A 19,441-nucleotide genomic window follows, 5' to 3' on the forward strand; every position below is an offset into this window, starting at 1 on the left:
TCTTAAAGCCTTTCTAACATGCCTCCCCGTGGTTAGCTGATTTACATGTTGAACCAAGCTCTCTGTAGCAGATGTAAGGAACTTAGCATAAATACTTCGATGGCAGACAGCACACCGCCTCGTCATCTGGCCATTCCATTATCCTCGTGTCTGAGGGGCCTCATGTCTGAGCAGGTTCTGGCCCTGTCTTGGCTTTGATGGAGAGAGTCATTTGTTGGAGTGGCAGTAGTAATAGGAGAGAGTGAGTGCTCCTATTTTCTAAGTGGGCAAAACCGGGGAGTGTCATGCATTTCGGCAAGAGCTTTTCATGAGAAGGCAGCATTGTCTGGCTGCTAAAGGCAAGATTTAATTGTTTCAGCAAATCAATTAGTCTTTAGGGACTTTAATCAGTCAAATCTGATGCATGGATGAGGCATTAGAAAGCTCGCGCCTGTAAGACCATTAGTCCTTAGCTTTTCTCTCTTGGTCTGTCTTTTGTGTATGTGTGTAAATACTCTGGCCTCTACAGATTTCTGCTAGTGATCCCTTTGCTGGGATAACGTAAGGCAGTAGATTGGTTATGATAGCCGTAAGGGAGATCTTGATGCCAAAATCTTGTAGTACGGTGTTCTCATTTGAATTGTCACCCTTGTGCCGTGTGAGAGCATGACTGTGTTCACAGCCTTCTGTCAGCTAGATGACCTTTTCTCCTGTTGGAATTACCCCTCTAAATAACATTACAAGAACGGTTGCCCACCAACCAGATCTTACTTCTGTTGTTTTAAGGTTCTCCCTGTTTTCTCTACCATGGCCCCGCTCTCCAGTCCCCGTTTGGAACCAAGTGTGCTCTTCTTTTCCAGATATACATCAGGGGACGTGAGGGTGTGGGACACCCGCACCTGGGACTACACAGCCCCTTTCCTGGAATCAGAGTATGAGGAGGACGAGCCTGGAATGCAGCCATATGTCTCCTTTGTGAGGATAAACAGCTCGCTGGCGGTAGCAGCTTATGAGGATGGTAAGTAACCGCAACCCTCCTCCCTATTAAGGAAAAAAAGCTTTACAAAAATTAAGCAGCTGTGGCCGGCTCCCCCCTGTAATCCCTCCATACATACACGTGGGCACACACACATGTTCACACACATACACTCACTCTTGCCTTTATGTGAAGAAGTTGGCCAGTAACCCTTCCATGCATTAGTAGGCAATGGAGCAGAGCACCCAGTAAGACTGGTGTTTAATTCCTACTGGAACTGGCGGGCTGGGTTTCAGTGCCAGACACGAGGCTGGCCAAGCCATCTTAAGCAAATAGCTTGTTTGGTATAAAATATTAAATATACTTGGCCTACTTTTCCTTTAGTCTCTGCTCAGTCCAAAGGGAACTGGGAAAAGGGGGGATAGACAGATAATCTGTTGACAAATATGGAAAGAAGAAAAATAAAAGTCAGTGCCTACCTTCTCCTGGCATTTACATACCATACAAAATAATTTATGGTGATGTATTGTTTCTTTGGGATTGATAGTTATTTTTGTGTATGAACAACCATGGATTTACAGAACTAGGTAAGAAAAGCCTAAAATTATATTAACCTAAGTCATGAAACACCTGTCAGTTTGTAACTAATAGGAATAATAGTTTTGATGGCCATGATATCCTATGCTCCTAAGTTCCATTATGTTGTGAATTTGCAATCTCCAAAAGCTTGATTTCCCCACTTGCCTGAGTTGGACCACGAAATATTTTGGAATGTTAGTCTTCATGTCATGTCACTGTTGGAAATATTCGGAGTCAGTGGAACAACCACAAAGTCCATGGTTGGCTCAGATGGACAAAACTGTAGTAAAGTAACTAATGGGCAATTTTATATCTATATGTCCCTTAAAAATAGGGCTGAAATCTTGAAATGTATTACTTTACGTATTACTTTCAACATATTACTTTAACAACATAAACTCTGTTCTTTCAGTTTTGACAGTAGTGGACTGCATTGGTGGATTTTCTTTTCAGCTTCTAGAAATTCAGCTAAGCTCTTTTTACGGTATGGAGTATTTTCTGTATGTTTGTTGAGCTCCTGGGTAGGTAACGTAAGATCGGCTTGAGAGTGTTTCCAAATTACCAGCGTTTCTCTAAAAAATGAGTATGCAGAAGCTGTAGTACAATTAGAATCCTACATTTCTAGCATCCTCTCCTAGCCTTCCCCAGCCACACATGCCTGTGCACACACACACATTCTTCTTCGGATGGGGAAACGGGAGCCCAAAGACACCAGCGAGGTGATTTGCTTGAGGCTGAGCTGTGAGTCCAGTAGTGAATCCAGAAGTGTGACGGTGTGTCCCAGGCCCGCTGGTACTAAACACTACCTGCTACTAAACACAGAGACACCTGCAGAGACGTGCGCCTGGTTGATCGGCATCCCCATGTCTCCTGTCTCGGGAGCTTGAAAACCCAGCTTGCGGAGAGGGGCCAGTGTGCTGCCAGTTTCCCATCATCGGTCAGAAGTGTCTTTGTCCCCCTCGTCCCTATTGCTGCACAGAAGCCTCGGGAAACCACACAGATGGGAGACGGAAACTACCTTCTTTGTTTGTTGTTGTTGTTTTTATTATGTTAGTCACCATATAGTACATTAGGAGTGTTTTTTTTTTTTTAAGATTTTATTTATTTATTTGACAGAGATCACAAGTAGGCAGAGAGGCAGGCAGGGGGGGGGGGGGAAGCAGGCTCCCCGCTGAGCAGAGAGCCCGATGCGGGGCTTGATCCCAGGACCCTGGGATGATGACCTGAGCTGAAGGCAGAGGCTTAACCCACTGAGCCACCCAGGCGCCCCAGTACATTAGTTTTTGATGTAGTGTTCCAAGATTCATTGTTTACATATAACACCCAGTGCTCCATGCAATACATGCCCTCCTTAATACCCACCACCAGGCTCACCCATCCCCCCCCACCCAAAACCCTCAATTTGTTTCTTGGAGTCCACAGTCTCTTATGGTTCATCTCCCCCTCCGATTTCCCCCCTTTCACTTTTCCCTTCCTTCTCCTAACGTCCTCCATCTTATTCCTTATTTTCTACAAGTAAGTGAAACCATATGATGATGCTCTGCTTAACTTATTTCACTTTGCATAATCTCCTCCAGTCCCATCCATGTTGATGCAAAAGTTGGGTATCCATCTTTTCTGATGCCTGAGTAATATTCCATTGTATATATGGACCACATCTTTATCCATTCATCTGTTGAAGGGCATCTCTGCTCTTTCCACGGTTTGGCTATTGTGGACATGGCTGCTATGAACATTGCGGTGCATATGGCCCTTCTTTTCACTATGTCTGTATCTGTGGGGTAAATACCCTCGTTGGCAAATACTTGGTAAATAATGGCCAAAATGTATTTTAAAACTTGATTTAAAAAAATACAGTTAACATTCAAAAAGAGCAAAAATATATATACGATGTAAAAGAAAATATATCACCCGAATAAGCTCAACTGCTCCTCCCTCGCGTCTTGCCTTGGTCCCTCCCCTTGTGCATCTTACACATGGGGCCTGTGCTACGTACTTCTCTGCACCTTGCCCTTGTTTTGTTTTTAACACAATGACACAGCTTGGTATCTTTCCCTGTTGGCACTTACAGGTAAACCTTATTTTTTTTCAAGCTGAGTACAATGGCACAATGCGGCTATATTTATAATTAGAGCCCTTAATGATGCACACTTTGATGGTTTATACACTTCGATGGTTTATTTTTGTTACTAAAAACAGTGCTGTGAGCAAAATCCTCAAATACCACAATGGACTCGTGCAAATATAGCTATGGGGTAAATTGCTAGTAATAACTGGGTTGGAAGCTACACATGCTTTATGTTTTGATAAATATTACCAAATTGCCCTCCACAAAGGTTCTTCCAGTGAATGGTCGAACCACCATCTGTATGAGAGCAGTGGCTTCCTCACGCGGGTCTGATAGGTGGAAAAGGCATTGCACTCTTGCCTTTGTTTTACTTTCTTTTTTTTTTTTTTTTAAAGATTTTATTTATTTATTTGACAGAGATCACAAGTAGACGGAGAGGCAGGCAGAGAGAGAGAGGGAAGCAGGCTTCTTGTTGAGCAGAGAGCCCAATGCGGGACTCGATCCCAGGACCCTGAGATCATGACCTGAGCCGAAGGCAGCGGCTTAACCCACTGAGCCACCCAGGCGCCCTGTTTTACTTTCTTTATATGGACATGTGAACACCTTTTCATTGTCTTTTTTTTTTTTTTTTTTTTTTTTTTTTCTGTTTCTCTGCAAATTGCTGGTTCCTGTCTGTTCTCATTTTTCTCTGGGTTATCTTTTCTGGTTAGAAAGGGAAAAGTCTTGCCAGACCTATTTAAAAATTTTTTTTTCAGTTGGTCAGTTATTCTTCAGTGGACTTTGTTATGATTTATTTTTCTGGATGGTAGTTGTAGATGTATGTAATTTTGATTTTTTTAAATCTATAATTGAGTGGGCTTTGTTCTGTAATTTAATGTTTTTGACTAAGTACTACATTTTTAGGGCTGTAAGAACAAACTAATAGAAATGGCTACCCATTGAGAAGTCTTGCTCTTTTTTTTCTTTTTTTTTTTTTTGAGATTTTATTTATTTGATAGCACAAATGGGGAGTGGCAGAGGGAGAAGCAGACACCCCACTGAGCAGGGAGCCTGATACGGGGGGCTCTATCCCAGAACTTGGGATCATGACCTGAGCCACAAGCAGATGCTTAACCACCTGAGCCACCCAGGTGCCCCAAGATGTCTTGCTTTTACCCATTTTTGTCCACTCCATTCTAAAGCAACCATATATTTTAGTTCTCTTTTTATCCTCCCAGTATTTGTGTTGCAGATATGAATGTTTGTATTCTCCCCCTTTCTTAAATGAAAGACCACAAATTACATTATTCCATACGTTGGCTTTTTTCACTTAATTATCTGTCTTGAAAGCTTGTCCTTGTCTGTATATAGAAAAACAGCCTCCTTTCTCCCCCTTATACCTGCGCGGTATTCATGTGTACAAGGACCATGGTTCAACTTACACAGCCCCTTACTGAGGAATAGTTAGTTGTGTTGTTTCAGACCTTCTGCTATTACAAGGTAGCAGTAAGCCTTACCTGTAGGACATTTCTTGTGAGTAGAGGAATGGTAGTTTCCTATAAAATTTATGAATCCAAGGGTAAATGCTGATGGGTTTCTACAATTTTGCACTCTCACCAGCAAGGTATGTTGGTATGCCCATTTCATCACACTTTTGCCAGCAAAGTGTGTTTTAGACTTTGAGGTATTTGTCAATTTGATAGACTAGAAATGGTATCCAAATGTAGTTTCAATTTATATTTCTCTTAGCTTAAGATTTCTTTTCATATTTGTACCTGTTACTTGTTCTTCTTTCTTCTAGTAAGCTATGGGTTATTTTTCACACCTGAATCTTGACCAATATAGAGTTTATCCTGTGACATAAAATATGAAATACGTTCATATGAACATAAAATATGAATATGAGGCTATTTTTTCCAGCCTCTCTTCTTAGAAAGCCCCTCACTCCCTACCTCACTGGCTCAAGGTGCTGTCTTTATCAGTTTTTAGATGTGAGATTCTCTCGGTACTCAGGTCTGTTTCTGCGTGTTATGCTCTGTCTGATTGCTTACGTTTATACCATCAAGTTGGCGTTGTCTTTCTGGGTCCTGTGGCATTGTTGATGTCACGATTCATGTATCTCCAGTTCATTTTGGGACTAGGATTAGGTCTTCGGTGAGAACTCTTGCATTTTTACTTCTCTTCTCACTCTGAGTTTGCTTTACTAGCCGATTGGGGCTTTACTATTTCTGGGATACACAACAACTTTTCATTTTTCTCCCAGACCTCAGGTGGCATTGTCTTTGGTCTCACTTCATTTTAACAGATTGAGACTGTGATATTTATACCAACATATTCATGAGTAGCTACTTCTGAGGCAAAGACAGATTGAAAACATCAAATGCACATTTTTATATTGCTCCTTTTCAGGAGCAGCAAACAGGCACTTCTTAGGCAAAACATGGCAGGAAAGAAATGTACCTTGTGGGGTCTGCTGTACGACATTTGTGACCGTGCCCGACAGAAGAGAAGAATATGATGAAATGAGTTAATGAACTTCAGCTCCCTGGCTGTGCCGAAGGGAAGTTCTGTAGTCACTGAAGCCCCATTGATGGTCTACACACGTATTCTCCACAGAAGGAGTCAGATCCAGAGGGGAGATGGAAGCTGCTTTGGGAGAAAGTAAGTCGTCCCTACATCCTTTTTAGCCTCCTTGCCCGGTAGGAACACTGTACACCCACCTGGGGTGTTGAGATTTGGCAAGGTGATCCACAGTTGTGATTTTTTGAATTCCAACCCATTGGCCTCATATTTCTTCTGCCTTGTTTCCGATTGTCAGCACTGGCCGTCCTCCAGTTTGATTTTACCACTAATTGTGTTGCACGTTACCGTACTGAAATGAATCAAATCAAAATGCTTTTCCTGGAGCATTAGATAAAGCAGGCGAAGGTTCCGAGTAATGAGCAGATGCTGCTAATGCAGGGACAGTGGGGACCTTGCCAGGACTCCATCTGCTCCACGCTCGCCTGCCTCTGGCCCCGAGCCACAGCATTAGGGAAGGCAGTGTACTCGAAACCCACTCTCCGTTCACAGAGTTTATCTTGAAAACTCACTGTTTGGTGAAAAATGAGATTACACACCTTTTAGGTGCAAAGAAGTTCTCGTTTGTCCCTCAAAGTGGAGAGGAGAGACCAGACACCGCGCATATTAGCATGCAGGAGCCGAGATGGAATAGCCAACGGTTGTCTCTGTGTGCTGCCATGAAGCAAGGCAAAGTGGCTTATCCACTTCTGCAGCACTCCCAGTGCAATTGTCTGAACACACACATGCTCTATTGTCCGGGGCTGTGCCCGCCCTGGGCCCAAGTGACTATGATTTCTCATTTACTGGCGTAGTAACAATGGATGGGAGGAGTGGGTCTCTCCAGGCTTCTTTTTAGCAGAGAACAGTAGGACCATGTTTTAGTTAGATGGCTATGACGAAGAGTAGGTGCTTTTAAAACTTAAAAATTTTATGTTTAATTAAAAAAAGACAGTTCTTTGATAGTTTTGCTTATGTCTCTTTTTTGTATGATGATGGTGACATTGGAATGTAATGATACAACCTTTGAATGTAATTCTATACAATAAACAATATTCTTCACCCCCCAATCAAGATAGAAGTTTTACAAGAAGTTTAACATGCTAAAGCATTGCTTGGGAGATGGCTAAGACAGCTGGGTGTGGGTTGTGGATATGATTTTTTTTTTTTTTTAAATTGCCAAGGCCTGCCTTTTCTGGTCATTGTTCTCTTAAAAGTTTCAACAACCAATTTTTGCTTGAAACCTTTGCCTAACCTTAGGTCTGGTGGACTTACTTAGGTATTTGACAAAAAAAAAAATGAAACAACTTTCTGATAATCCCAAAATACCAGGTATAGTCCTTATAAAAAATAGGATACCTTTATATACATGAACAATGAACAGTAAGAATGCTCACGTTTTAAAGGTGCTCAGACTGGAATTGAACACTGAAATGCAGAGATGGTTCTTTTGGTGTCAAAGGATTTGAGGAATTGAACTTTAAATTTGACTATGGTCTAGAGGGCTAGACTGTGTCTATGCTTATGTGATGGAAGTGTTTGAATAAAAACTTTTTTTTAAGTTTTTCCATTTTTCAGTAAGAAGAATTTGAAATTATATTTCATACTTACTTTTGTATTCTTTGGCCTGAATATGCGTTGTATCTACGTATTAGGGCAGTGTTCCTCAAATGGGTGTCCAGAGAGAGAATCTTGAGCAGGAGCTGTGAGATCTCCAGGAAAGTTTGTTGTTGTTGTTGTTGTTGTTTAAGATTTTATTTATTTGACAGACAGAGATCACAAGTAGACTGAGAGGCAGAGAGAGAAGAGGAAGCAGGCTCCCTGCTGAGCAGAGCCCAATGTGGGGCTCAATCCCAGGACCCTGGGATCATGACCTGAGCCAAAGGCAGAGGCTTTAATCCACTGAGCCACCGAGGCACCCCAATTTGTTGTTGTTTTTTTAAAATCTGTATTTTTATAGTAATCTAAAAAAAAAAATCTGGATCCTTTGACCTTGTAACTAAACCATGCAGCATGATCTCAGTATTTGAATTTGCATTTTGTGTTCACAGGCAGTTGGTACCAAGTGATCACCTACATGTCTTGTGATTGTTTTTCATGCTAAGGGGGCCACAGATGACTTTTTATTTTATTTTATTTTTTCCACAGATGACTTTTTATAGAGGTCTGAAAGCTCTCAGATTTAAGAAACACTGAGGAGGGAAGTTCTCAATTTCTACGATTACTGCAAATTTTTTTTTAAGATTTTATTTATTTATTTGACAGATAGAGATCACAAGTAGGCAGAGAAGCAGGCAGAGAGAGAGGAGGAAGCAGGCTCCCCGCTGAGCAGAGAGCCCGATGTGGGGCTCCATCTCAGGACTCCGGGATCATGACCTGAGCCAAAGGCAGAGGCTTTAACCCACTGAGCCACCCCAGGAGCCCCACGATTACTGCAAATTTTTTGTTGTTACTACTGAAAATAACTTGAAAAATGTTTTTTCATGCAGAAAGTGATACATTGAATTTATGTTATGAGATTTGGTGTTAATCTTCTGGTTTACTGGGGTGGTTTTACTGAAAACTGATTTTTAATAATATACCGTATGATACATAAATTCAAAGTAGCTACCCAGTGTTATTAGGGTTGAGGTTAAAAATGGAAAGGAACAATGAATAGCACAGAGCATTTTTGTTGAGGGATAGTTTAGACTAGAGAAATAAATTGTCCATGTTCTTAAATGTACCTAATGAAATCCACACGTGAATTTTTTTTGGAGGCTGATAAGTCAAATTTTCAGTGCACGAATTTAATTTCCCTTTTAATACCTGCAATTTTGATTGTGGCATTTATTCTATACTAAACCCTAGGGCTCTGTTAAAGCAGAAGTAAACATATTTGTGGAACGTATTTTTGTTTTAAAAGCAAGATGTGTCTGCCTGTCAGCCATCTCAGTCAAAAAGTCATTAAGCAAGCTACAGTGGAGTAGGAAGGCAATGCTGTGGGGCAGGGACAGGTGGAGGAGGGAGTCTGAGTGGAACAGTGTCCTGGCAGGTATGGAAGGTTCCAGACATCCGGGGAGATTGGGCAGATAAGTATATTAAGGGTAATGGAAGCCAATTTTCTCACTATTGGAGAAGGAAGTTACGGGCATGGAAAAGGGCTATCCAGATGAACCCTGTGGGGCTGGATTGGAATAGAACGTGTTGGTGTGGAATTCCTGATTTTCATATAGATAAGTAAATAGAGGTATCTCTATGTTTACATGTAAGCATGTTCATACATGTCCTAGCTTCATTTGCTGTGAAGGTATAGAAGCAGCAATAGTCCAGTAGCAATGAGCATAAGTGCTTGGATCTTAAAAATACCAGTCTTGGGGCACTGAGGTGGCTCAGTCAGTTAAACATCTGCCTTCAGCTCAGGTCATGATCCCGGGGTCCTGGGATCGACTCCCGGATAGGGCTCCTTGTTCAGCAGGAAGCCTGCTTCTCCCTCTCCCCCTGCTTGGGCTCTCTCTCACTATCTCTGTCACTATCTGTCTCTCTTTCTCTCTCAAAAAAATCTTAAAAAAAAAAAAATACCAGTGTCCACTAAAAGGAATCAAGGCTGCTTGGCGAAGAGGCTGATTCCAGGGCTTGGGTAGGGAAAGAACAAAATAATCCTGGAACATCCTATTGTACCAGGAAATACGGAAGTGCTTAAGGAATAATGGTGACACGTCAAAAGAATACAGAAGCCACCTTGAAGGTAGCTTTAAAGAGGTCAGGCTGGTCTTTTTGTGGGATGTCCTTCAATTTGGGTTTCTAATACTCCTCACGATTCAACTCGGTTATGTGTTTTTGGCTGAACTATCACAGAAGCGATTCTGTGTTCGTCTCAATACATTCTATCACGTAGCACAAGATGTCAGTTTGTCCCATTACTGATGTTAAATTTGACCGCTTTATTAATTTGGCATCTGCCAGGCGTCTTGACTATGAAGTTACTTTTCCCCCCCTTACACTGTAATGTAATTAGGGTTCAGCAGGGAGATTCTTTGAGACGTAATATCCCATCCCTTATCTTCTCCTCTGCTAGTTTTAGCATCCGTTGATTTTTTTTTTTTTTGGTCTCAATTATTGCCATTATAAGTGCCAATTAGTGATCTTCTAATTCCACTATTCCTTCTACATTTGTTAGGTGACATTCTGTGGTAAATGTGTACCTCTGTTACTGTCATGATTTTGATATTCAGATTGCGCCAGATTTGGCCAGTTGTCAAACTCATGAAGGTTAAAAAAAAAAAAAAAAAGAAAGAAAAAGAAACTATTCCAGGTTGAAGGACACAAGGCAGCTGAATGCCCTGTATCATCTTGGATTGGATTCTTTAGCTATAAAGGACGTTACTGGGACAAATGGCAGTGGGATCTGAATAATGGGTATATAAAAGTTCTTGTAACTTTTCTGTAATTTTCAGATTGTTTCAAAATAAGTTAAAACTTTTGTTTCTGATTAAGATGAAATAACAGAGACTAGATTTATCCTCTGCCTTAAACTGGAAAACTGGACAGAATGTATTAATGGTTTTCAGACATTAATCTCTAAGAGATCAGTCTTGGGCTGTTTTTCAAACAAGAGGAATCCTACAATTACACCAGCTAACCAGCTGGAAACAACCCAGTACAGGGAAAGGGAACCTGAACAGATAGATCCTGGACCTCATGTTGAGGAGACACCAAGAGGTCAAGGAAGCCAAGGTGGAAAGAATTTGTGAGCCAGAGTATCAGGGAGGAGGGAGCAGCACAGAGTGAATTCTACAGACCTAGAGGGACTCCTCTGTCTTTGAGACTGCTTTGCCCATGTTTGAGAAGAACTACCTGAGAGCGGGGAAAGAACCACCTGAAAGAAGGCAGATCAGTTTCTGAAGCTCACACAGGGCTAGGAATGGTTTGTATCCCCGCCAACCAGCATGGAAAGACCTCACTCTTATAAGGCCACTGATCCCATCCGCAGGGCCCACACGCAAGACTTAATCTAATCCTAATTACCTCCCAAGGCTCCATCTCCAAATAGCATCTCATTGGGGGTTAAAGCTTCACCCTGTGAATTTTGGGGGGAGACACAGACATTCAGTCCATAACACCAACACTAAAGCTATTAAATTCTTTTTAAAGATTTTATTTATTTTAGAGAGTGAGCAAGAGTGCACGATCAGGGGAAGAGCAGTTGGGGAGAATCTCCAGAAGACTCCATGTTGAGCACAGAGTCTGAAGTGGGGCTTAATCCCAGGACCCTGAGCTCATGACCTGAGCCAAAACCAAGAGTCAGAGGTTTAACTGACTGAGCCACCTAGGTCCCTGAAAGCCATTATTTATTTATTTATTTTTTTTTAAAGATTTTATTTATTTGACAGAGATCACAAGCAGGCAGAGAGGCAGATAGAGAGGAGGAAGCAGGCTCCCTGCTGAGCAGAGAGCCCGATGCGGGGCTCGATCCCAGGACCCCGAGATCATGACCTGAGCCGAAGGCAGCGGCTTAACCCACTGAGCCACCCAGGCGCCCCGAAAGCCATTATTTAAATATGAATATACAAATAGGTTTAAAAGTAAAAGGATGGAAACTTATATAGTGCAAACAGAAAGCTGGAGTGGCTACGTTACTTTCCAACAAAATTTTAGAACAAGGAATATTGGGGATTAAAAGGGGAATTTCGTAATGATAAAGGGGTCAGTTTACCAAATGGACATAGTAATCCTAAATATGTATCTCCTAACACAACTTGGGGGTTGCCTGGATGGCTGAGTCTGTCAAGTGTCCAACTCTTGATTTCGGCTTAGGTCATGACCTCAGGGTCATGAGATCAAGCCCCACATCAGGCTCCATGCTCAGTGGGGAGTCTTCTTGAGATTCCCTCTCCCCCACTGCCCTTCCCCCTGCTTACGCGGTCTCCCTCTCTAAAATAAACAATCTTTTAAAAAAAAAAAAAAGTGAAACAAAAGCTGATAAATTGAAAGGGGAAATAGATAAATTCATAATTATAGTGGAAATTTCAGGCACTTTTATTTCAGTAATTGATGTAAGTAATTGGTAAGGTCATATAAGATTGAACAACCTTGTCAGCCAACTTTACCTGATTGGCATTTATAGAACTTTCCACACAACAGCTACAAAATACACATTCTTTTCAGGTAGCCTCAAAATGTTGGCCAAGATAGAGTATGTTCTGGGCCATAAAATTAGTTTCAGTAAATTTAAGAGGATTGAAAGCCTGCAGAATATGTTCTCACTGAAAGTACATTTTTCAACAACCATGAAATTAAAATAAAAATAACAGAGCTCTGTAAAATCTCCAAATATTTGGAAATTAAACAATGCATTTATAAATAACTTATGAGTTAAAGAAGAAATCAAGAAATATTTTGAACTGAATGAAAACAAAACCTTATATCAAAATGTATAGAATGTAGCTAAAGCAGTGCTTAGAGGGAAATTTAAAGCAATAAATGCTGAAATTATAAAAGTTTCAAATCAATGCTATAACTTTTCACCTTAAGTAGAAAAAGAGCAAATTAAAATAAGCTGGAGAAATACAGTAATAAAGAACAGGAATCATGGAAATTGAGAAAATACTACAGGAAAATCAAAACTAGTTCCTTAAAAAAAAAAAAAAGTGACAAGCACTAGTCAGAGTGATTAGGGGAAAAAAATACCAACATCAGGAATACAACGGAGGGGACATCCTTATAGATCCTACAGTTGTGAAGATCCTACAATTGTGAAGAAGTGAAAAATTATGAACAAGTTTATACCAGTAAACTTGATCTCTTAGATGAAGTGCATAAATTGATTTTCTTTGAAAGATAAACATTACCAAAATTACCTTAAGAGCTAGAAAACTCGAATGGCTCTATTTCCATTAAAGAAATGGAATTTGTAATGCAAAATTTTCCCATGAGGAGACCCACAAGCCCAATGACTTTACTGGTGAATTCTACCAAGCATTTAAGGAAATAATACTAATTCTGTATACTCTCATAAAATAGACTGGAGGCAACACTTTTCAACTCAACTAATGAGACCAGCATTATCCTCCTACCAAAACCAGATAAAGAAGAAAAAGAATAACTAGTGTATGAAAACAAGGAAACTATAGATCAATATTTCACATGAACGTAGATGTAAAAATGCTTAACAACACTGTAAACTCAATCTTATATTAAAAGATAGTAAATCATAGCCACTTAGGATTCATCCAAGGAATTCAAGGTTAGTTTAACATTTGAAAATCAGTTCATCATATTAACAGACCATAAAAGAAAAACCTGATGGTCAACTCAGTGAAACACAAATTTGATGATTAAAAACTCTTAGCTGACTAATAGAGAAAGGAACCTTTCTGTGAAAAACCTACAGCTAACTTCGTATGTAATGGTAAAAGACCATGCTTTCTCAAAACTCAAAGCAAGGCAAGGATGACCACTTTTACTACTACTGTTATTTTAAGCATTGTACTGGAAGGCCTCCTTAGCACACTAATGCAAGAAGAAGAGAGGTATATCAATAGGAAAGGAAAAAGAATAATTGTGGATAAATTGTCTCTGCATAAAATCCTAAACCATCAACCAAAATGTTACTAGAACTAAAAAGGATCTTTAGCAGTGTCACTGTGAATGAGGTCCGTATGCAAAAGCCAGTTGTATTTTTTCAAGTTAGCAGCAAACAGTTGGAAAAATATAAGATAATTGGTGATTAATTCAGCAAATGCCAGCGAAATATGTGTAAGACCTATGTGCTGAAAACTATAAAACACAGAGAAATTAAATAAAGCCCAAATAAATAGTTATATTCATGGATGGGAAGATTGAATGCCGTTTAGATGTCAGCTGTCCCCTCATTGACCTAGAGATTCAGCCCAAACCTAACCAGCATCCCTACTGGCTTTTTCTTTTTTTCTTTTAGTGGAAGTTGATAAGCTGATTCTAAATTTTAAAATCTAAAGGAATTTAGAATCTAAAAATCTAAAAATGCTGTGGACCAAGAATAGTGAGGAATGGTTTTGAAAAGAAGTAGAAAGTTGGTAGAGTTACCCTACCCAATTTCAAGATTTGCTGTGAAACTGTAGTCTTCAAAACAGTGTGATACTGGCCTAAGGCTAGACCAATGGAACACAATAAAGTCCAGAAAAACCCACCCACTGATTTTTTTTTTTTATAAAGGTGCCAAGGTCATCCAGTGATGAAATAATCATCTTTTCAACAAATGATGTTGAAAGAGATATCTCTAGGCCTTTTCATTCCTGCTTATGAACTTCTACTCTTACATCATGCCATCTACGAGTTAACACAAATGGATTATAGACTTAAGTATAAAACTTTGGGACAAATTTCTTAGGACATAGCACAAATTAGAAAAGAGAAATGGTAGACTTCATCAAAAGTAGAAACCTTTGATCATGAAGATACTAAGAAAAGGAAGAGACAAGCCATAGACTGGCAGAAAATATTTGCAAAACACATATCTGATGTATGATTTGCATCTAGAATATATAAAGAACATTCATAACTCAAGTATAAGAAGACAACCAACTGAAAGTGGTAAAAGTTCATCAGGAAAGGACAAGGTCTCTGAGGTGTATTAAGAGGAACAAGAGTGCTTTCCTGCTCACTTCTAAATTTGAGTGGTTGATCATCAAGAACAGAGAATTCCTCTGGTGGTTCCGTGGCCACTGGAACACATTTAGTTATTGAAGTTATATATATATATATCTGGACCTATTTTCAAAGAGATCCAAAAGTGGATATTGTACTATGGGATCATAGTGGTAGTAGATATTGCATATATATATGGGATCGTAGTGGCAGTAGACATGGCCAAATATAGTTGCTATGTGGACTCTGAATTGTTCCTCCTTCCTTGCTTTTAACTTTGCTCCCGTATAGGACTTAAAACCCAGGATCATGCAGCATTATAAAAAGAAATTCTTAGATAAGCAGCTTTCCCCAACCCTTTATTCTAAGGCTATGGCACACTTTTCTGTATATTTTTAAGAGAATATGACCTTTGATGCAAAGACCTGGACTAGCTTATTCTACTTCCTAAGAGTTGGAAGTGTATATTGTGCTACCCTAGTAACATTAAATATAGCTAGTGCCCATATCTTGGTTTCTAAATATCATTAATTCTTCAGTAAAAGGAACCAGTGCTAGGGGAGGCAGATACAGGATGAGTCTGGAATATCTTGTGGGTCCAGAAAGTAAGGGTGTTAAAAAAAAAAAAATGGATAGCAGAGGAAAGGGGGAGACTCTATTTATAGGACAGCGGAACCAAACTGGAGTTCCTTCCCAACAGCAAAATCAGGGACAATTTGCACAACAAAATATAGTAATGGATTATAACCTATAAAAGAAGTAAATATAAACCCATCCTGATATAAATAAATAATTGAATAAACAAAGGAGAAAGAGACAGCTCTTCTTTTTACAGTAGCATTTTCTTAATGAATTTGTATATGGACAAGTGTGGTGAAAATAGAAATTCATTTGGCAAGCACCACATAATTGTTGCAGGCAAGAATCATCCATGGATGCTACAATTAGTATGATGAGAAATAGGATATTTGCATAGTTGCAAATTATTTCTCCACTAGAGAAAAATAGTAACTTTATAATGGAGAAACCTAACTCTACCGCCTAACCAAGTGGTGAAAGTTACTGTTATAAGCAATGAGAAATTGACATCATGTACCTCGTGATATATGGAAAAGGCACGTTGCTGTTTTTGCCAAAATGCATAACCTGATTTTATTTTTTTTTTAAGATTTATTTATTTATTTGACAGAGATCACAACCAGGCGGAGAGGCAGGCAAAGAGAGAGGAAGGGAAGCAGGCTCCCTGCTGAGCAGAGGGCCCCATGTGGGGCTTGATTCCTGAGCCCAAGGCAGAGGCTTTAACCCACTGAGCCACCCAGGCTCCCCCATAACCTTATTTTAAACATGACTAAACATCTTGTTCTATTAATCAGGGTACTTAATTTTTTTGAAGACAAGCATTTTGGAAGATAGGTGTGTTATGAAAGTTTTTGTTAGTGTTTTTCCCCCCTGTAGTTTAACAATATAAATGTATCTGTTATCTCATTATAATAAAAGCCTTTGTCAAAAAAAAATGACTAAACAGACAACTGAGAGAGATCTTCTACAAGATACATGGTCAATACTTTTCAAGGGGCAGGGGCAGGAAGGACAGATAGACTGAGGAATGGTTTCGGATTAGAGGAAGGAGACAGGACAATTAATGCAACATGGAATTCTAGATTGGATTCTGGAGCAGGAGGAGGATGTTAGTGGGCCATTTAGTAAAATGGGAATAAGGTCTGTAAACATCTTGTATCACTGTTAATTTCTTGACTTCCATCATGCTTCTTGTGGTTATGTAATATGTTAACCCTTGGGGAAGCCTTGTGAAGGGTATATTGTAACTTTTGTATAATTTGTAGGGCTTCTTTTATAAGTCTGAAATATTTCAAATTTTTAAAAAGTGTTAGATCATTAAACAAGATTAGATTCTTTTTCGCATAATGATTTAATGCCATGTTTTTATGTTAAATAATTTTTCAGGAAAAAAAAAATGTGCCTGTTCCGTTTCTGTTTGGCTGAATCGGGAAACTGAATTAGATGACATTAGGGTCCTTATTCTTCCAGTGGTGGTTATACAGTTAGGGATTCTCACATACTTTGTTTCTGTATCTTGCTGTTTATATTTGGGCTCTTCCCTCCCCCTTTTATTGAATGTATGATGGTATGAATGGTATTCCATTTCCAAAGAATACTTTTAAAGAATGATATAGCTATGTTTTTTTTAAATGTCAATATTTAGCAGTATGGCAGAAATTGGTTTTTAGGCCACTACTTAAAACTTATGATAAACAAGTTTTGTCAGGTTTTTTTTTTTTTAAGATTTTATTTATTTATTTGATAGAGATCACAAGTAGGCAGAGAGGCACGCAGAGAGGGAGGGGGAAGCAGGCTCCCTGCTGAGCAGAGAGCCCGATGCGGGGCTCGATCCCAGGACCCTGGAACCATGACCTGAGCCGAAGGCAGAGGCTTAACCCACTGAGCCACCCAGGTGCCCTAAAAGTTTTGTCAGTTTTATATATAAGATGTGAAAGGGACATATGATTTCACTTATATAGAATTTAAGAAAACAGAAGAGCATAGGGGAAGGGAGTGAAAAATAGATGAAATCAGAAAGGGAGACAAATCATGAGGCTCTTTTTTGTTTTTAATTTTTTAGTTAACATATATGTATTATTAGCCCCAGGGGTACAGGTCTGTGAATCGCCAGGTTTACACACTTGACACACTCACCATAGCACATACCTTCCCCAGTGTCCATCACCCAAACACCCTATCCTACCCCTCACCCTCCAGCAACCTCAGTTTGTTTTGTGAAATTTAAGAGTCTCTTAGGCTTTGTCTCCTCCTGATCCCATCTTGTTTCATTTTTTCCTTCTCTACCCCCATATGACCCCCCGCCCTGCCTCTCAAATTCCTCATATCAGAGAGATCATATGATAATTGTCTTTCTCTGATTGACTTATTTCGCGTCAGCATATTACCCTTTAGTTCCATCCACGTCGTTGCAAATGGCAAGATTTCATTTCTTTTGATGGCTGCATAGTATTCCATTGTGTGTGTGTGTGTGTGTGTGTGTGTGTGTGTGTGTATGTATATATCCTGTCTTCTTTATCCATTCATCTGTTGATGGACATCTAGGTTCTTTCCATAGTTTGGCTATTGAGGACATTGCTGCTATAAACATTTGGGTGAATGTGCCCCTTCGGATCACTACATTTGTATCTTTGGGGTAAATACCCAGTAGTGCCATTGCTGGGTCATAGGGTAGCTCTATTTTCAACTTTTTGAGGAACCTCCATGTAGTTTCCAGAGTGGCTGCACCAGCTTGCATTCCGACCAACAGAAAGGGTTCCCTTTCTCCGCATCCTTGCCAACATCTGTCGTTTCCTGACTGGTTAATTTTAGCCATTCTGACTGGTGTGAGGTGGTATCTCATTTTGGTTTGATTTGTATTTCCCTGATGCCGAGGCAATGTTGAGCACTTGAGACTCTTAATGCTGAGAGGGGGGATGGGGTAACTGGGTGATGGACATTACAGAGGGCACGGAAGTAATGAGCAGTGGGTGTTATGGAATACTGGATGAATCACTGAATTCTAGCTCTGAAATTAGTAATACACTGTAAAATAATTGAATCCAAAAGATTTTTTTAAAAGATCTGAAGGGAAGATCTGGTTTGCCAAATTAAGTTTAGGTGGTAAACAAAGTCTGAAGGCTGCTAGTCTTTTTTTTTTCTTTTTTTCTTTTTTTTTTTTAATATATAGTTGGAGACAAGACTGTTCACCTTTATTTGCCAAAATAAATCTTGTTTTTAAAACAAAGTTTAGTTTCATTTATCTGACCAAGAAAGTAAAATAAAAACATAAAATTTTACTTTGTTAATCCTAAACTATGTCCACAAGCTGATTAAATATTAATATATGCTTACCTCCCTTAGATTTTTTTATAAATAATTTTTTAAGATTTGTTTATTTATTTGATAGATCACAAGTAGCCAGAGAGGCAGGCAAAGAGGGGAAAGCAGGCTTCCCGCTGAGCAGAGATCCAAATGTGCCGCTTGACCCGGACCCCTAAGATCATGACCTGAGCCCAAGGCAGAGGCTTTAACCCACTGAGCCACCCAGGTGCTCCTTGATTTTGTTTAATTGTGTTATGGTAGTCACCATACAGTACATCATTAGTTTTTTGTTGTAGTGTTCCATGATTCACTGTTTACGTATAACACCCAGTGCTTCATGCAATTTGTGCCCTCCTTAATACCCATCACCAGGCTTACCCATCCCTCTCTCCCCTTCCCTTCTAAAACTCTCCGTTTGTTTCCCGGAGTCCATAGTCTCTCATGGTTTGTCTCCTACTCTGATTTCTCCCCCTTCATTTTTCCCTTCTCCTATTGTCCTCCATGCTATTCCTTCTGTTCCACAAATAAGTGGAAACCATATGATAATTGACTTTCTTGTTTGACTTATTTCACTTAGCATAATCTCCTCCACCCCATCCAGTTGACTCAAGGTGGATCTGTGGATCTGGAGTTCAGAGGAGAAATCTGTATTGGGCGTTTATAATGCCTCACCCCAGGGAGCAGAGAGGAAAAGGGAGAGCCCTAGTTTAAACATTAGGGCCCTCCTGGCAGAACCCACCTGCACATTGGGCAGATTTGCATTTGGATTTGATGCCTAAGTGAGATGTGAGATTATCTGTTGTCCCCTTTGT

At 39.8% G+C, this 19,441-nt stretch overlaps 1 protein-coding gene across 1 annotated transcript in view; it reads left to right on the forward strand.

Moving 5' to 3' along the window:
* Nucleotides 1-19,441, forward strand: part of FBXW8 (F-box and WD repeat domain containing 8) — a 127,929-nt gene that overhangs the window by 55,219 nt on the left and 53,269 nt on the right. Inside the window, exon 5 of the mRNA XM_047697737.1 lies at nt 840-997. Coding sequence (XP_047553693.1) covers nt 840-997 — 158 coding nt within the window. The remainder of the gene's footprint in view (nt 1-839; nt 998-19,441) is intronic.

Source organism: Lutra lutra, chromosome 12 (assembly GCF_902655055.1).
Source record: "Lutra lutra chromosome 12, mLutLut1.2, whole genome shotgun sequence".
In the NCBI taxonomy this organism is placed as follows: Eukaryota; Metazoa; Chordata; class Mammalia; order Carnivora; family Mustelidae; genus Lutra; species Lutra lutra.